The sequence below is a fragment of the Cebus imitator genome, unplaced genomic scaffold (genome assembly GCF_001604975.1).
Source record: "Cebus imitator isolate Cc_AM_T3 unplaced genomic scaffold, Cebus_imitator-1.0 Scaffold332, whole genome shotgun sequence".
Classification (NCBI taxonomy): domain Eukaryota; kingdom Metazoa; phylum Chordata; class Mammalia; order Primates; family Cebidae; genus Cebus; species Cebus imitator.
Genome location: NW_016107647.1, coordinates 1,384,649 through 1,403,870, shown reverse-complemented (window position 1 = coordinate 1,403,870; position 19,222 = coordinate 1,384,649). Strand labels below are relative to the sequence as shown.

Sequence of the window (19,222 nt, the reverse complement as noted above, 5' to 3'; positions counted from 1 at the left end):
TGCCTCAAGACCCCATGAGAGCTTTGGTCAGCATGAAGGGTGTGGGGAGAGGATGGACGCAGAGTGGAGGAGGTGAGAGTCTGTGGAGCTTGGACCCTGTCCTGGGGGCAGTGGGAGTCATGGATGGTCCTTGAGCAGGAGAGAGCAGAGGACTGCTTCGAGTGTTAGAATAGGCTCTGGACCAGGTACAGTAGCTCATGCCTATAATCCCAGATTTTTGGGAGGCTTAGGTAGGCAGTTCACTTGAGGCCAGGAGTTTGAGACCAGCCTGGCCAACATGATAAAACCCCGTCTCTAGTAAAAGTACAAGAATTAGCCACAAGTGGTGGCAAATGCCTGTAATCCCAGCTACTTGGGAGGCTGAGGCAAGAGAATTACGTGAACTTGGGAGACAGAGGTTGCAGTGAGTCAAGATTGTGCCAAAAAACAAAACAAAACAAAAAAGAATAGGCTCTGGCTGTGGTCTACAGACTGTAGGTGGGGTTGGGGTGGGGCCCAGACAGGAGGTGAGGAGCCAGCCCGGTAGGGTGGGCAGAATTAACGGATGTCAAGGCAGGAGAATAGCCTGTGTCATTTACTCATTCAACAAATATTTATTGAACACCTATTATGTCATAGGTATTGTTCTAGGCCCTTGGGATACAAGGGGGAACAAGACAGAAACCCCCATCCTTGCCCTCCTAAGCTTTGTCTGCCTGTGCCCGCTCTGTGATTAATTATTCACTCCCTTCTTCCCCTCCTTAATGAGGCTCCCCTTGGCCTCCCACACACTTCCACATCCGGCTCCTGGCATTTCTCCTGGCAGCCACATCAGGGTCTCAGATCTGACTCCCAGCGTGGAAATGAGCCCTCTACCTCCAGTGCCCCACTCTGGGCCTCTGCCCTCTTCCATGCCTGGTGGCACCAGAATTTCAGATCAGCTGTGGTGGCCCAGAGACCAGGTAACTTTTTTTTGAATCAAGAAGACAGGGATAAACTCTCGTCCTGGAAATGCAGAATGCCAGCAGCCTGGAGCAAACCTCTAGACCTGTTCTTTGTTTCCCAAGCATTTATTGAGCACTTGCTGTGTGCCAGACACTTTCCATGTACTTTCTCACCCTTGCAACAAGCCTGTGGGTTATGAACTAAATCGCCCCATTTGCAGCTGAGGAAACTGAGGCTTAAAGACAAAGTTACTTTCCAGGGTCACACACCTAGGAAAGAAGTAGTGGAGCATGAGCTTACCCAGGCCACCTGACTTCCAAGTCCAAACATTTCACCGTAGGGGCGTTTCTCCCTGGTCAGCTTATTCAGCTTCCTCTGCTGGGTGCAAGGGACCCCTCGGTTGTATTCCCAACATGTGGCCACCAGTCTGCTTTTCCCAGGTGCCCCCAAGTCCTCTGCCTTCTCTCTGCTGCTCCTGTCCTGAGACAGCCCTGCAGAAACAGCAACGCCTGCCCACAAGTCTCCCTGCTCCAGACTGAGTGAGCCCAGCTTCCCACAGGATAGTCTCTTGCCCTTCTCCACCTGGCTGCCGCCTCCATCCACACCCCATCCTCTCTGTGTCCCTAGTGCAGAGCAGAGCCCAAGTGCAGCCCAGGGCCTGGGGAGGTCTGAGCCAGACAGAGCAGGCAGAACGTGCCAAGCCTCTCCCTGGATGTCTCAACTGCACATTGGCTTTGCTTGCGCGTGTCTCCCTCTAGAATGGATGCTGATCTTGTCAGCTCGGATCCCGGCAGCTCGGATCCAGGCATTGTCTCCTTCCGTTGGCTTGAATGTTCAGTCCAGCACGACCATCTGCCTGTCTTAATTGTCCGGATCATTGTGAAGGCTCCCAGCCCTGTCTCCCCGCCCACTGGGGAGATGGTCAGATGGAGCGGAAAGCACCTCCATCAGCCAAGGGACTGAGGCTGACCCCAACTCCCCATAGGTCCTTCGCAGGTCCCTGTTCCTTCTGGCCTCAATGTCCCCTTCTGGGCCCCTGGCCCTGCTCTCCCAGGCCTGGAAGCCTTGGAACCTCCCCCCATCCACCCACTCACTCCCCTTGGGCTAACCTTAGCTCTCTGGTTCCCACATTTTGCTGTCTTGGCTGAGGTGATGGTGACTCATAAGCAGATGTGGTGGGCAGGTGGGCGGGTGAAGCAGGGCACGTAGCCAGCAGCCACTAACAGCCACATGATTGGGGTGGCTGGGGTCCCTATAGGATGACCTTGGGCAAGATCCCTGCTCCTTGCTGTGTCTGGGTGCCCATGTGCAGAGTGGGTTTATTGAGGAAGGTTTGTTTGGGATTTGTAAGCAGCCAAGGGTCATTTGGAATTCAAGCTGGGGATGGAGGTGAGGGGGTTCCAGGTTGGCAGAGGTCAGAGCTGAAGCAGCCCCAGATACCGCAAGTCCTACTCCTCCCACGCGTGTACTCCTATTTTACACATGGGGAGATTGAGGCCAGTTTTGCCCAAGGTCCCCCAGCCAGTCAGAGGTGGAGGTAGATCCAGGACTTGAACTCAGGGCCCCTCTGAAGCCCCAGCGGAACTGCTGTGGGGAAAATGGCATACTAGAATGTTCCTCATGCTTCATCACCATGCTGGTGTCTTCTTCTAGGGGTAGATGGGCAAAGAAGCGTGTGGGATGGCGGCCAGTGAGTGGACACACAGTGGGACTGAGAGGTGCCAAGGGCTTGGAGCCCCAGATGAGGACCCAGCCAGTGGGAGGGTGTCCTTGGGGACGGAGGGGGCAGCAGTCTTGGAGGACTGGTAGGATTTGGCCTGGCACACAGGGACTAGGAAGACAGCGTTCCTGGTGGATGGTAATCAAAGGCTTGGAGGTGGGAATTGGCTCTGCTATTCGGTGCTGGGAATGGGAGGTGGGGAGACTGGAGAGGTCTGGTGAGTTGGGGGTGCAGGGGACTCAGCTGCCAGGCAGCAGGCACTGGCCTGGAAATCCCAGGGTCAAGCCCTGTCTTCAAACACATGGTTTGTGCCGGAGCCCACCTCCAAACCCTGCGGGGCTCCCACCCCCACATCTCTACCCGATCTCTCTGGCATATTCTCAGCTGAGCAGCCTGGGGTCCTTGGATGGTCCTTCCCGTGTTCTCATCCTGCCTGAGGGTCTGCCATGGGTCCACAGCTCCTGGGTTCTCTTTCAATATTCGAGTCTACCATGAGGACACAAAATCTGGTGATCACCATATCCACCAAGCCCTTTTGAGAATGTGTGTGAAGTGAACTGTGATTTAAGGCTTTGGGGCCAGAGAACTGAGCTGTTTCTGGACCCCAATTTCCTTGTCTGTAAACTGAAACAACTGATGATGACCCCAGCCTCATGGGACTGAAGTAAAGGCCCCTGGAGGTGAGAAGCAGTATGAAATCTGGGTGCCAGGTGGGGGCCAGCTGGGATTGTCATTATTAGAGGCTTATGTTCCCATGTTCTCTGAGCCTCAGTTTCCCCACTTGGACGATGAGGCACTGGGTATAGAGGATGTCTGTCCAGCATGGTCAGATGCTGTAGCATCTGGGAGGATGGTTTGTTCTTCCTGGTTGGGGGAGCCCCCCAGGAGGTGGCCCCAGAATAACAGGGTGAATGGCCACCACCGTGTCCAGCCACACACTGGGTCCCCCACTGAAGCCACATCCAGACTGAGCTGTGGCCTCTCCTGCCAGGGCTCAGAGGCCACTGTGTAGGATCAGTGAGAGTCATAGGGAGGCAGGCTGCAGCTGGGATAACAGAGGGACTCTCACCCCTTACAACTCTTCAGGAATAAGGAGGGCTGCGCGAGGTGGTGAGTTCCACTTATGGGGGTGTACAAGCTGTGCTAGACAGCAGAGAGGATTCCTGCATTGAACTGCAGTGTTGAAAGGGAAGAATTGTTGGTTTATTTCCACTGTGGCAACTTAGAGCTTATGTACATTCATCATGTATTTATCACTCATTCATTCTGCAAACACTTGTGTAGCACTTCCTGGGTGCACAACTCCGCCCCAGGCATGGCGTCAAAATCAGTGAGCAAGACAGTTGTGGGTCTCCCATTTAGTGGAAAAGAACAGGTGGAGGAAGAACTGAGAGGAAAGCCATTGGAGGAAAGGCTGAGGGAGGTAAAGGAGACACACCCCACGTGGCCAGGATGGGCCCCTGGGTGGAGGGTATCAGCCTGGACTCTAAGGATGAAAGAGAGGAAGAACATTCCAGGCAAAGGGAAGAGCCTGCGCAGAGCGCTGGAGGAGGGAGCACCTGGTTCTCACGGTCCAGCCCTCTGCCCATCCTAGTTGGCTGCCTTAACAAAGTCCCTTCCTCTCTCTTGGCCTCAGTTTCACACTGTAGAATGGGAACAGCAACGTCTATCCCATAGGACCCTTGAAAGATTTCATGAGACAGTGTACATAAAGTGCTGGGTGCCCAGTAGGCGCTCAGCAAATGCTGGTCCTTTCCTTCTCTCTAGGGCATTTGCGTTTGGACAGAGGGTCATGCTTGATCCGTGGGTGGGTGGTCGGACTCCGGGCACGTGATAGCCACAGGCTGACTCTGGGACCAAAGCTGGTCACAGGCACATGAAGACGGTTGTGCCCACCCCTCCCAAAGCCTCATCCACTACCCTCATGCCTTGATTACCGGCCACAAGGGGGAGTCGCTGCATCAACTCCAGGGTGCGGAGGTCCCTGCACTACTCCTGATGGCTTGGCCTGCGTTCAGCTGCACGCGCTCTCTTGTGTCGTCACCGTCACCGGAGGGGCCTCCAGAGAGCCTGCTCCTTCCTAAATGTCATCCATAAGGCCGGTCACAGTGCCAGGAATGCCTCAATTCAGTGCCCTCTCTCCACAGAACTGTGTCTGCAGAGCCTGGCCCTGCGTGCCTAGGAAGCCCACCTGCCCTTTGGGGGCCCTTTCGGTGGTGCCTTTCCTTCCCAGTTCCCACCCTCTGCCCAGGCTGTGAACTCTGCCTGGATGTCCCTGCCTGCCTCACCTTTGAGTGTTTCTTTGCCCCTCCAGGCTTGGCTCTGACACCGCCTCCCCCACCCCCTGCCCCCCGGCAGCTTCCCCGGATTCCTCCTCTGAGCGGCTCTGACTCTGTAGCCACCTTTGTTTTGGGTGGGTTCATGGCAGATGCTCTTTGGATGTAGTCCCTTCTATAAGAGATGCTGACATTTCGACATGTGTAATGTTCTTGACCCACAGTAGGCCCTGTATGAGCAGTGGCTGTACTTTGAACTTACTTGGGTCTCTTGAGTCCCAGCCCACGACCTTCCCTAGCACAGGGCAGGGAGGGGTCCTGTCATCCTGAGATTGGGACATTTAATGCTGCTTTTTCCTGGAGCTGAGCTCCAACAGCTTGTCCATTTATTTCCATGTTTTGCTTTCTGTTAGGAGGCAGAGAGAGGGCAGGTGGACAGTCAGAGCAGCCCTGACGGGAGGAGGATGGGAAGCGTGGACAGACAGTGAGGCCCAACCCCTCACCCAGGAGCGCTCTGAGCACCCATTCAAGACAGTTTTCTAAGACACTTAGCTGACCCTATCCCTCTCTCCCTCCCAACTCTTCCATCAGTGTCCTCACGAGAGAATTCCAACTTCTAACATGCCATTCGAGGCACCTATTTATTTTTAATTTTTAAACTCCAAGTTCCAAAGGTTGAGCTAAATTTCTCAGTTCTAAGCACACGTAGTTCCGGGCCATCCCAGCGCCGGATCTGGCTCTGTGTTATCTGATTTCTTCTCCTTCATGCCCCATCCCCAGCCCGAATTACTTCCCTCTAAACTTGCACTCGGTGAAATAGGTCTCTACATCTGTGTGCTCCCATGCAACATGGATAGTGCTTTATGTGTGTGCTTTCAATACATAAGTGATACCACAGGGTAGATCTCATTCTGTCTCCCTTCCTCCCTTCCTTTCCATCTTTCCTTTCTCCCTTTCTCTCCTCCTTTCTTTCTTTAACGTGACACTAGGTTTTCTAAGATCCGTTCCTGTGGCTGCACTTCTAACTGCTGTGTCTATAACTTCTGTGTCACACTCCACGGGGTGCAGTGACCATGTTACCTGTCCCCTACTCTAGGATGGAGTCCCAGGTCACTTAACCAACATTCTCAAGAGTTCACACCCCTTAGGGACCTAGGGAGGGGGTGGGATTACTCTGCAGTAACTTCCAGGAATGAGGGTGCTGGGACACAGGTGGCCAGACACGGAATTTCTCCTAACACTGCCAGGTGCTGTGACTGTGGCTGCCTCCGTTTGCCCTGCACCAGCAGTGCTGTGACGTTCCATCTCCATTTCCCCACATCATCACCAGCACTTGGTTTTGTCTGCATTTCTAGCATTTGCCATTCTGAGGAGAGTTAAGTCGGAGCTCGCTGTTTCTGTTTTCACTTCTCTGGTGACAGTTAGTTGGGATGGCTCTGCATGAACCTGGGGCCATTTGTCCTCTATGCTCGGTACCTCGCTTGTTCATAGCTGATGCCCTTTATTCTTCTTCTTCCTGTTTTGCATCAAGATACATCCTGAGTCCACGCTTTCTGACCTCTCCCACCTGGCAGTTCCCCAAACGTGCCCTGTTGGCTGTCATTAGAGGAGCTTTGATGTTCAACTGAAGGGGAAAATGTGGCTCAGAGCAGAAGGGGCCTGGATTCCAGATGTCCTGCCTCTGAAGTGCCTGGCCCATTTCCTCTTCCCAACCCCTCACCCCTGTGCCATCCTGATCCTTGCAGCCCACCCCCGGTAGCTGCCTTGGCAAAACAGAAGCCAGGTCACACGACGACCCTGCTGTAAGCCCTCTCCTCACACTCAACAGAATCCTGACGCCTCTCCCTGGCCCCTGCCCACCTTGTCTCTGCACCTCAGCTACACCTGCCCCTCAGCCGCTCCTGGCGCCTGAGCTTGATCTGCTTACCTGGAACCTCCTCCTCCCTTTGTGCCTTCTCATCCAGCTCCAGGCAGTTACTGCAGAGCAATCCCCTCCCTCTGTACTGCCTACAGGCCCCTAAGGGGTGTGAAGTCGCTGGTGAAGGAGACCTGGGGCTCAGCTTAATAGTCACTTACTCTGAGAGGCTCTCCCTGACCACCTGCTTTGTATTCTCTGCGCCTACATAGTGACTGTCTGTTGCAGCCCTCAGGACCATCTCAAATGCGTCTGTCTGTCTGTTTTTCTTGCCGGATCTTTGCTCCCCCCAGACCAGAAGCCCTAAGAGAGCAGGGTTTGCCTGCTCTGTTTACTGCTGAAACCTCTGGCCCAGCTGACTTCTGGAAGGTAGTAGGTGCTTAGTTAATATTCTCCAAGTGAATGAGTGACCAGAGAGACAGGATAGGGCCATGATCATGCTGGCCACCTTCCTGTGCCCACATGCTATAGTTTTTTGAGGTGTTTTGCTCATTCTCTGAGCTTCTCAACAAAGACCTTGTTAGTACAGACAACTTCATTCACATTTTAGAGGAGGAACCTGAGGCTCAGAGAGGCCCACTGTACAATTGTGCTCCCATGTCCTCTCCTCCAGGAGGAAAGCTATTGTGGGTGTCAAGGGAAGCATGGAGCCCAAGAGGGAGTCCCTGGGAGCTGTCCCACCCGTGGCCAGCCCCTGGCCTGCTGGTGACTTGATCCTGCCCGGGCAGGGGGTTCCCAGCCCCTCAGAACATGTGTTGTCTCTGTCTGGCTGCATTGGGCGTCCTGAGTCTGTGTTCGCGTGCCTGGGCTGTGGAGAGTGGTTCAGTGCATGCATTTCTTGAGGTCACTGGATAGGGATGCCATCAGGCAGGCCTGGCTTCAAATCCTGGCTCCCCCTGACGTTCTGCCTAAGGGCAAGTGGCTTCACTTTTCTGGGCCCTGGCTTTCTCATATCTGAAATGGAGATGTGGAGATTTCACTGGGATGAAATGAGAAAATGTGTGCAAAATGCTGGCACAAGGCCTGGTGCACGGAGTCTCTGCTCCGATTATGTTGACAGTGGCTCTTCCCAACATTCTGGGAACCTCCTCTCCTGGGCCTGTCCACGTAGCTGCCATGCTTTGCTCCTGTGGCTGTTGGAGCCTCCTTGGCCTGTGACCTTGCGTGTTTTCCTGGAGGCTGGCAGGCTCCGTGGGTCTGAGGTCCACCAGGGTGGCCCACTGGGTGGCACTACCCTGGAGTTCCTCTCAGCCTTCCCTGAAGTCAGTGGGGGCTGGGAGATGTGGGGTGCCTTGGACAGAGTGGGGAAAGACCAAACAGTGCCCCCTAAGAGGGGGTCACCTAGTGGTCCTCTCCTGTGGCTGGTGGAATCCCAGACTGAGCCTCAGTTTCCCCAACTGTAAAATGGGTACGATAATGCCTACCTGGCTGAAATGTTTAACAAGATGCAGGCTCTGAGAGGACCAGGAGGGGAGGGAGCAATTGTCCTGGCCCGGCCCCTGGGGTGGAGGGAGGAGGGATGGAGGAAGAAGCAACCGACAGCACAGGGTAATAAAGTTTATCTCTCTTTTCCTTGAATTGCCATCTCTGCCTCCCTCTCACCCAGACTTCATTTCCGGTTGTCACTCAGGGTCCCTGGTGGGCTCAGGACATGGCTCGCCTGTGTTATGATGAACTCAGCCCTGGAGTCTGAGTGGAAGGACAGAGGCCTGGGTCCACACCCTTGCTGTGCTAGTGGGGCACCCCCGGCAAGGCCCTCCTTGGGCCTCAGTTTCCCATCTGTGCAGCATGGGCTTGGTTCTCAACCACAGTGGCACTGACCTCTGGGTGGGAGGGGCTAGGGATGCTAGGAACCCTGCAGTGTGAGAGGCAGCCCTGCACAGCAGAATGCCCCAGCTCTAGTGTCAGTGGTGCCCCACTGAGAGGCAGTGTGAGGGCCCTGCAGGCCTGGCCCTGCGTTGGGAAGAGCATGTGGTGATAGTGAGTTTGCAAAACCTTCCAAGGTCTCTGACCTTCAATCCTCACATTGGGCAAAGTGAAGCTCAGACAGATGTGACTGACCCAAGGTCACACAGCTTGTGGGTGGTGGACCTGGAGTTGAAACCTGGGCACATCTGACCAGTATGCTTAGCTCTCTTGAAATTTCGTTTCTGGACTGTTGGGTGGCATTGGTGTGAGACTCTTGGCAGGCAAGTGGGTGCATGAACGGTTTTTGATTCATTGATACATGGTCTGCCCAACTCTCGGGTGTGGGTGTTTTTATTATTCTCATTCTACAGCTGAGGAAGCTGAGGTCCACAGAGGTTTGGACGAGTGCCCTGATCACACAGCAATCCGTCTTCCAATTGTCTCACAAACCTGGGGACACAGGAGTGTCAGGACCCCTTCTGACCACGGAGGAGCTGCCCCCCAGCTCAGTGGCCCTGCCATCTCCCCTGGGCTGCTCAGTCCCCCCCACAGCATTTGAAACATGGAGCAGTCAGATGCTGTCCTCAGGAGCCCCTGGTGGCCTGGGTGCTTGGCAGGCCTGGCTTCCAGCCACCTTACATGCCCAGGCAATCTGTTCCCCTTTTCCTCTGCTTCCCTGAAGCTGGCAGCATTGGATAAGGAGGATCGTCTTTGGAGGGTGATCAAGCGGCAGCTCTGCCTGCTCTTGTGTCCTAGAAGGAGCTCTTGCTGCTCATCCCGAGGCCGCCTCCCAGCCGGAAATCCTCGTCTCACCTCCTGTCAGCCTGCACTCCATGTCTGAGGTCCTTGCAGAGCTGTCTCACCTCCTGCACTACAGCCACCCTTGGCTCTCCATTTCCTGCAGGATGAAAGACAAACCCCTTACTACAGCGCTTCTCAAACTTCATATGCATCACCTGAAGACCCTCTTAACCTGCAGCTTTTGATTTGGCAGGCCTGGGTGTGTGTCTGACAAGCTCCCGGTGATGCTGGTCCTCAGACCGCACTGGGAGGAGCGAGACTCTGGTAGGCCACCCCTGGCCTGGCTGTATCTCTGTTTCCTTCCTTGTCTCCTCACATAGTCATGTGGGATTTTGTTCATGGACTCACACACATGCAATGGCTTTCTCCTTTGTCGACAAACTCCTTCCCGTCCTTCAAAGTCAGGCTAAAAAATCCTTCTCAGTGGACTCCCAGACAGAGCTAATTCCTCTTCCTCTGCACTCCCAGATGCTTTTACAAATCCCTGAAATCCTGAGGCCCATAGCACTGCCATTAAGAATAGCAGTGCTGGTGCCAGGCCTCCTGAGTGTGAAACTTGGCTCCATCCTTACCATCTGGGTGCCTTGGGCAAGTTGCTTAACCTCTCTGTGCCAAGTTATTTATTTAAATTCTGTTTTGTTCCAAAATGGACCGGTAGTTGCTTCTGAACATACACTTGGATAAAATCCAATGAAGATGTGCTCAGTAGGGTGTTGGGGACAGAGGGCAAAGGGGAGACGCTGTTTCCCATCTGCCTCCTTGTGTCTTGGTCCTACAGTGCATAGCATGGCAGGCACTCAGAGAAGCGCCGCATGGAAGCTCTCTCATAATCCACAGCATGACCTTTCCAGGAGCTTCGGGTCCACAAAAGTAAACTCCAAGGAGCAGTGAGAGAGAGAGAAACATGGCAAGGCTTCCAATTGCCGATCTTAATCACTCATTTAAATGCATCTCTATGGAGAGCAAAAATTTTTTTAAGAGAAGGAGCAGGTACAGGAGTTTGAGGCCAGCCTGGGCAACATGGTGAAAACCCCATCGCTACAAAAAATGTAAAAGTTAGCTGGGCGTGGTGACGCCTGCCTGTAGTCCCAGCTACTAGGGAGGCTGAGGTGGGATGATCATCTGAGCCCAGCCAGTGTGTTGCAGTGAGTGGATATTGCACCACTGCACTACAACCTGGGTGACAGAGTGAGACACTGCCTCCAAAAGAGAGAGAGAGAGAAAGAAAGAGAAAGGAAGGAAGGAAGAAAAAAAGGAAAGAAAGAAAGAAAGAGAGAGAGAGAGAGAAAGAAAGAAAAGAAAGAAAGAAAGAAACAAAGAAAGAAAGAAAGAAAAGAAAGAAAGGGCAGCTATAACTCCAACAGGCTGGGTGCCACGCACCTGTCCTCCCTGAAGAGGCTGTGGATGGCGGGAATGGAGGCGCGGCGTGAGGGTCTGTTGGAGCAGTTCACATGCATCCCTTCCTGCCTGGTTAATGCTAAGACTGCTCCAAAGTGGCCTCTGTGCCCTGGTGAAGGTCAGGGTCTTCATGGTGAGCTTCTCCCTGACCACTGCCAGGGTACTGGTGGCCACATTGAGTGCCTGCACCCCCTTCCCGGCATGATCTGAGTCGTCTAGCAAATGCCCAACAAATTTAGGTCTTCCCTCTGCAACCTGACCCTCACCAGGCCCGCTGTGGCTGAGACCTTGGCATCCCTGCTAGTCGAGGGAAACTTACCTGGCCTCTGGCCTCTGGTCCCTTACCCAGGAAACACATCTGAAGTTGCTCAAAGAGGAAGGCACCTTGGGAAGTGGGTGACAGGATAGGGTCTCGAGTTTGCCGACACAAAGGTGCAAGTAGCCCCACCCCAGGTTTAGAACGTGGATTATTCTAAAGGTGCCACTAGTGGTGGGCTGGCAGAAGCCAGTGTGGGGCGGCCCAAGAATTGTGGCTAAATTCCATGCTGGGGATCACTGCTCTGGAGGGAACCCACAAGAAGCCTCTGGTCCCTAATTACTGGGCAGCCCTTTCCCACCAGCTGCAGGACACATGGAAAAAATGTGAGACTCGTGTGTTCCCATGCACCCAGGAACTCCCTGGGAGCCAGGCCTGGTCCGTCTGGTTCTCTGTTGCCAGATGCACTGTGCAGTTGTTCAGGTTGTTGACCCACCATTCAACAACCGGTACAACTGCACAGGGCACCATTCAGTGCCCTGTGTCACCATCACCCCACCCCTCTTGGTGTCTGACACTCAGTTGGTGCCAACACACACTGGCGGGATGGATGGCAGGAGCAATTGGGCGCAGCCTGCCACCCTTCTTACGGACAGGTAGAGGGGGAGCTTCAGGTGTCCATTAGGATCAGCCTAGTGAGTGCTGAGCTGGTATGGAGGAATCCTAGGAGTGAGCAAGGCTAAGGCCCAGCTGGGTCTGGGAGCGGGCAGAGCCTGCCTGCTGTGGCTGGAGCCTGTGACCAGCTGGTCCTGCCTATCAAGCCCAGAGGCGGCCATATCCTCCACCCAGCTCACTTGGTCTTCGCAAAAAGCTGGGTGGCCACTCCATGTGGCAGGCTGCTGAGCTCATCTTCCCTAAGTCCCATCTTACCGAAGAGAAAACTGAGGCCTAGGAGAGGTAGTTGGAACATTGGTGGGGGGGCCCTGGAGGGTCCCCAATCTCAGAGGTTTCTAAGCTGAGACCTGCAGACATGCCCTGGCATTGTTCATGCAGTCAGAAAGGCTGTACTTCATCTAGCTTATGTCCTGGGATTCTGTGCAGACTCTTGGAATCTGCTACTTAGAAAAAAAAAAAGTTTGGAAAGCACTGTTCCCTGCCTCCAGAGGAAAAAACTGAAGCCAAAGTCCCAGGGTGAGTTAGGAGCAGGCTTGCTCTCTGCCTGAGAGCCCTGGGGAAAGCCCCAGGCATGCCACCTTCAAAGACTCCCTGTCCAGACCCACGCTGCAGGGGTGGGGTGTGTCGGACCCTCTCCTGGGGCCAGCCTTGACAACAGCCATGTCCCCTTTAAGCAGAGAGCCGCCCGCTGCAGTGGGTGGATTCGGTGCCCAGCCAGTGGGAGCTGTGAGCTTCCCTCCCACAGCCCCTCCCTGGGGAGGGGAGGGAGGGCTGAGCAGCGTGGCTCCAGAGGGAGTTGGTGGGCAGAGGGGAGACAATAGCGAACATGCTGTGTGGGCTCAGCCGGGAGACCCCTGGAGAGGCGGGTATGTAATGGGGGGTCTGTGGGCAGAGTGATGGGGCTGAACACGTAGGTCCCTCCAGAGCTGCTGCCCAGAGAGAGGGGACTGGATGACTGAGATCCGGGACTGGAGACCCAGGGCTTGGGGAGGGTGGGGCAGGACACTAGCTGGGGCTGTCTGTCTGACCCTGGCCACTGTCCTGCAGCAGGATGGCTGAGCCTCCCCAGCACAGGCAGGCAGAGCAGGCAGGTCTGGAGGTTCCGTGGGCAGTACTCAGCCCTGCAGGAGGAAAGCCAGTCCCACCTGGGTGCGAGGAAAGCCTTTTGCCCAATCTCAGGATCTGCACAGCTACCTGGTGGGAGTGAGTGTTCGACCCAGAGGGGTGAGAGCCTAAGGCTCACGGACAAGGTGGTGGTGAGTTCCTGTGCCGGCACAGGGGGGCAGGAGGCTGGACCTCAGCAGGAAGAGAAGCTCTGGCTTGGGGGTCTGGCTGGTGAGCCCCTGGGGCTCTGGGATTGTGTGAGATGGGAGGTCACAGCTGCCATGTTCCTGGGTTTGCTGAGGCTGGGACCCAGGGAGGGGTAGACAGAGATTGTTCTATCTGTCTCTCCAGCCTCAGCCCGGGCTCACTTTATTCCTCCAAAGAGGGAGCTTGGGGCCTGGACCGGGACATACAACATTCAGTGCCCTGGGGTTGCCCCATTGGTCCCTTCTCACACTCTTGACATATCTTTGCACAGCAGCTCCAAGGGCAGGGACTGTGGTCCTAGTGGAAAGAGGAAGTAACCGAGGCTCAGGGAGGGCAGTGGCCAAGCTGGGATTGACACTCAGATGACTTTTACATCAGAGCCCCCAACCCTGCTTCTGAGGGCCCAGCTGACTTTCATTCCCACCTCCCTTCCCATGGCGAGGAGCAGAGCCAAGTCACCTCCGGACCCAGCCTTAGGGCCCCAGAAAAAATAACACTAATAATCATAATAGCTGGCTGTTCTTGAGAGCTTCCTCTGGGCCAGGCTCCGTTCTAAGCTTTCTGTGCATGTTCTCATTTAATCCTCAAAACCACACTGCCACTTGGGTACTATTATTCTCCCCCATTTTACAGTTGGGAAAACTGAGGCAGAGAGCTGCTAAGTGACTTGTCCAAGGTTATACATCCAGGAGTGACAAAGCTGGGGTTTGACCCAATGGCTCACCCCTCCTTGTAAATGGAGGCGCTGTCTTTTTGGCCTGGGCACACCTGTTCTTTCAACCCAAGGTCCAGGTGAGTGGGGTCACCTTGGTCTGCTGTGATCAAGGCCACAAAGGCGGCAGTGCCCTGGAGACCTTACCTGGGGTTCTGCCAGGGGGGTGTCTCCCCCTCTTCATGGGCCTATGACCTCCACCTCGACCCAGGCTCAGCATCAACTGCCTGTGCCTTTGCCCAGTCTCCTCCCTGGCCTCCTAGCCTCCACCTCTTTGCTGCCATGGGAGGACGCTTGCCAAAACTCAAATCTGCTCAGCTCCTGAGCCTGGCATTCAAGGCCCTTCCTGACCTCTTTGACATTTTCTCTCTCTGATGACTTACTTGACTGTTACCCTCACTGCTGTAGCCCCATCCTGGGTCTCCTCCCCAGATGACAGAATCTCATGATCACACTTGCTTCAGTTTGCATCAGCACCAAGGCTCTTCTTTTGAAAAGTGTAAAGATGGACCTTCAGGTACAGCAGGATCCAGATGCTCAATTAATATCATTAGGACTCTGGGTCTCTTCATAGCTTGCTCTGCTTTAGTGAGCTTCATTTCCAGGCAGACCCTCTCTTCTCCTTAAGGGTTCCTGGTACCTTCAAGCTTAAGGTCAACCAGCTCAGTCATTCCTAAGGAAAGAGAGCCTATTTCCAGTAGTTCCAGCAAATGCCCCAGGAGCGACTCTCATTGGTCCAGCTTGTATCACATGCCCACCTCTGACGGACCACTGAGCCTCTGATTGGTCAGGCCTGGTCATGTGACCTCCCCTGGAGCTGGTAAGGGCAGCCAACAGGTGGCCACTCCATACACCCCCACATTTGGTAGAGAAGTCTGCAGCCCCGAGAAGTCAGCCATTGGCAGCGTGCCTCAGTGAGCACCAGGATTGGAGCTGGGTCTGTGGACCGGGTGGCTCTGTGCCCTTTCTCTGCTCCTGATGGACTCTGTCTGGGTGGGTCCCTGGGCGTGTCCAGTCTCACTCCAGGGAGTCTTTTTGCCTGCCACTAATCCCAGAGCTTGGGCAGGAGGGGATCGTGACCTATCTCAGCTGGCCAGGGCTGGGGCACACAGTAGGCCTGAACACAGATTTTGGCAGGAAGTCCCTCTCCATGTTCACTCTCCTGCCTCGAGGATGGGAGGCCTGCTCTGACTCCGCAGCCACAAAGACATCTTTGTTCTGGGCCTGCTAGGTCTGAGCGGGCACTTCTGCCACGCTGGGGGCAGGGAAGGCTCAGTGGGTGTGGCTGTACATGTGTGAAGGTCCCCCCACTCCTCTGAGGAGCCCTCACCAAGTCTACCTCTTGGCTCTGAGACTCCTTGGGCAGGCCCAGCCTCCTATTACATAGCAGGGGCTTGGCCATGGGAGACCCTTAGCCTGAGTCTGCGTCCTGGCTCTGTCTCTTCCTACATTCTGACCTTGAGAAGCTCATTCTACCCCTTTGATTCTCATTCTCCTAATCTGTAAATGGGAATTGAATTCAAAAAATATTTGCTGAGCACGTACTACGTGCCAGACAATGTTGTCTATGCTGTGCCCAGCAGTGAGCAGACAGACAGAAGCCCGGCCCCCTGGAGCTGACATCCCAGTGGGTGAGGGTGATAGATTTTTAAAAATGTCATAAATAGTTAGATGGTGTTGATTGCCCAGAGGGACATGAAGCAGGGAGGGAGCAGAGACGGGGTGTGGAGGTACAGGGTGTGTGTGTAAGTTCAAACAGGCAGATGGGGAAGGCCTCCCGGAAGAGGCAGCCTTTCTACAAGTGCCTGAAGGAGGGTGAGAGAGGGGAGTTTTGTGGATATCTGGGGAGGAGTTTTGTGGGCAGAGGGTACAGCTGGTGCAAAGGCCCAGTGGGGTGTGAGTCTGGTGGGCCTTGGGTCGAAAGGACAGACTTGCCCAGGCCAGGAAGATTTTGCCTCTGTTTATAGCGCAGTTGCCAAGGTGGCGTCAGGCCCATAGGGTTGGATCCCAGCTTTGTCACTTCTGGCTATGTACCTGGAACAGGTCACTTAGCATCTCTGTGCCTCAGTTCTCCCAGCTGTAAAATGCAGAGAATAACAGTGCCCAAGTGGCAGTGTGGTTATGCGGATTAAGTGAGAAAATGCACAGTGTGCTGGAGTCGAGCCGGCCAGGGGGAGCATCAGGAGGTGAGGTCAGGGGTTCAGGGACTGACAGTTGTGGTGGGAACTTCTGCTTCTACTCTCCCTGAGCTGAACGGAGTCTTCTTGTGACTCCAGGCAGCCATCACTGGGAAACTGAATGGTTCTGAGGGTGATCCGATTTTGAGGTCATGCTCCTTGATATTGCTGGTTTCAGAGTGAGGCAGGAGAGCAGGACCCAGAATGCAGAAGGCCAACCCCCAACTTGAGCCTGCGCCCCTGCTCTGCCATGGTGGGATGTTGGCCTGCCTGTGGCTCAGGCCTGCCAGGCAGGGCCCCTCTCCATGTTTGGAGGAGGATTGTGGGGCTGGCAGCCTCTCCAGGTGATGCCATGGCCCCCGCTAGCCCTGATGCACCCAGCCTGTGAGTGCCTGAGCCCTAACTGAAGGGCTCTTGGGGTACTGGAGCTGCCACCTTCCCAGTGCCCTGATGCTTCTCATTTGGGGTCTGTGGCCTCCTGTTTGGAGGGAGAAAGCAGAGCTGAGGGTTCAGGACGTGGTCTATTGGGAGGTCAGGGACCCTGGGTTCCAGGTGCCTCTGCTGCTCACTGGCTCAGTGGCTTCTCTGGGCCTCAGACTCCCTATCTGTAAACTGAGGACAATCGGTGAGCCTCCCTCCTGTGGGTCTTAGGACAAGTAACTGACTTAGCATCCATAAAGTGCTGAGAGCAGACCTGGCCCAGGGAAGGGCCCAACACTGGGTGCTACTTATTAAGGTTCTGGTTTTTTCTCCTTTGCAATCCATGGCAACAAATATCAGACTTCAAAACTTTAAATCTATTGACGAGTTTCTTTTTGTCTCCCTTAAAAATGTGCTTCTGCCGAGCTTATCTGATCTTTCTTTGCTGCTCTCCCCATGAAGCCGGGCTTCCTGGGAGGCTTGTCAGCTGTGGGGATTGGAACTGTCAGTCTGAGGTCAGCCTGTAACTGGCTTTGAGGCATCTCCATTGAGCCCTTGCCCCGTTCCAGCCCTCAGTGGCCAGGGAGGAATGCCCAAAGGAGCTGGAGCTCTGCTTGGAGGTGAGCAGACCTGGGGCTGTAGGCATTGAGCTCTACCCTCCAGGCCTGCCATGGTTGGGGGGGTAGGCAGGAAGGGGCCCGGAGAGTAGGGCCAGACCCCTTAGGGAGCCAGGAGGACTGAGCTTCAATCCTGGTTCTGCCACTTAGAAGCTCTGTGCCCACGGGCAGTTTCCTTGCCTCTCTGTGCCTCAGTAGGCCTGGGTTCAAACCCTGGCCCTGCCCTTTATCATGGGATATCACTTAACCTCTCTGTGTCTCAGTTTCCTCATCTGTAAAATGAGACTCATGATTTTACCGCTAAAAGGTGGTGAGGATTAAATGAGATCATGCTTAAGAAGCACAGAAACCGGCACTCAATCACTAGGAGCTGTCATCATGATTGATCTTTCAACAAGGTGAGGAAAGCAGGCAGGGAGGGAACTGTCATGCTTTTATTTTATTTTGTTTTATTTTATTTTTTAAAGACAGAGTTTCTCCATGTTGGTCAGGCTGGTCTCAAACTCCTGACCTCAGGTGTTCTTGAACTCCTGCCTCAGCCTCCCAAAGTGCTAGGATTACAGGCGTGAGCCACCGCACCTGGCCGAACTGTTATGTTTTATGGCTTCTGTGCACACTTCCTCACAGTTCCTCCCAGCAACTTATCATGTGGGCACCAGTACCCCCATTTTGCAGAGGAGAAGGCTGAGGTTCAGAGAGAAGTGACTTGTCCCAGATCCCTTAGCCAGTTGGCAGCCAATTTAGAATCAGAGTCCCAAGTTGGACTGACTCCAACACCCATCCCTCCATTCCCACCATATCAACAGTGCCTTCCACGGTGGGGCGGTGCCTGCCCGGGCTGGACCGTTCTTGGTGGAGTGCTTAGCGCCCGTGTCCTCTTCGGCACCCAGGGGCCCTGTGAGCTGGCATGGTCCTGCTGACAGCTCACCATCCCTGCAAATCAGGTCCTGTTTGCCCCAAGTGGAGCCTCTGGGCATTTGTTTTCTCAGCAGCCCCCTCTGATGCGAAGTCCTCCGTCCACGAGGCTCACAGAACAGGGCAGAAGTCAAAGCCCACTGACTCTATAGTCCCCATCCTGCCCCTCCTCCGCCCAGCTTCTTTCCAGCCACCCTGCTTAGGCAGGACCCTGGCGAAGGCAGCCTGGCAAGGAGCTGACTTCCTTTTCCCTTTGTCAAAGCTCAATAGCCCCCTGGGGCCCCAGAGAGAGGGAGATAATGAAGGCAAATTAGCAATGATTTCAAGAGAAATAAAATTAAAAAACAGCCCACCCAGCCACCCGGCTGCAGCGTGGGCCTGAGTACCAGGTGTACAGGTCTGAGCTCCAAGCGCGTTTCTCCCTCTGTCCCTCCTCCCCTGACTTGCACACCCCACATTTGCCGGGACTGGCTGGCACCACTGCGGAAATGAATTTCCCTCTGAAGCGAGTTCCTACAGGACAATTGACTGAAGGCAAAAGCTCATAATTGCCCATTGCTGGAAGGAGGAGACAGGGGAAAAAAAACATGGTTAAAAATATCTCTGTTTTTTATGCACGTTTCCAGCTGAAAATTGGTGGGAAAGATGTTTTTGAAAAGCCTTCATCTCTAAGCATATAATTACCAGGTGGGAGAGAGCAAGCATGTTCTCTGAGGGAGGGGTCTAGGGTCTGAACCCCCCAAGGGGTTTTCTATAAATAAAGTAATCCCCTCAACTTCTCAAGCTCTGGCCAGCTGGAGTCAGCCATGGGAGAGACACCCCCATTTTACAGGTGGGGAAATGGAGGCTCAAGTCACACAGCCAATTGGCAATTCTAACCCTGCTCTGATTCTTGGTTTGGATGCTGCCTCAGTTTTCCCCCATCTGAGGATGTTCGTGAAAGGGAGGCCCTATGTCCCCTCTGAATAGGCATCAGCAAACACTAGCATTCCTTCTGGGCACCTTTCTGACTATGCCAGGGGTCGTGGGTACTCAGAAGCCTCTTATCTGCCCATTTGCCTATCAAGAATGGCTTCTTGACTTCCACAAGAGGTCACCATGACCACACCCTGCGATGCACATGCATTCCCTAGGGAAGTCTCTGGATGCCTCGCCTGCTGCCCACTCACTGTTTGTCTGCACACAGTAGTATGACTT

At 54.4% G+C, this 19,222-nt stretch overlaps 1 protein-coding gene across 6 annotated transcripts in view; it reads left to right on the top strand.

Moving 5' to 3' along the window:
* GRIP2 (glutamate receptor interacting protein 2) overlaps nt 1–19,222 on the top strand; it is a 113,097-nt gene that overhangs the window by 49,055 nt on the left and 44,820 nt on the right. Inside the window, exon 1 of one of the 6 annotated variants that reach the window (XM_017505041.2) lies at nt 12,635–12,739. The exons of the other annotated variants lie outside the window; for them this stretch is intronic. Coding sequence (XP_017360530.1) covers nt 12,700–12,739 — 40 coding nt within the window. The 5' untranslated portion in view covers nt 12,635–12,699. Of the gene's footprint in view, nt 1–12,634; nt 12,740–19,222 lie in introns of those variants that run through there. 6 annotated transcript variants of the gene reach the window in all.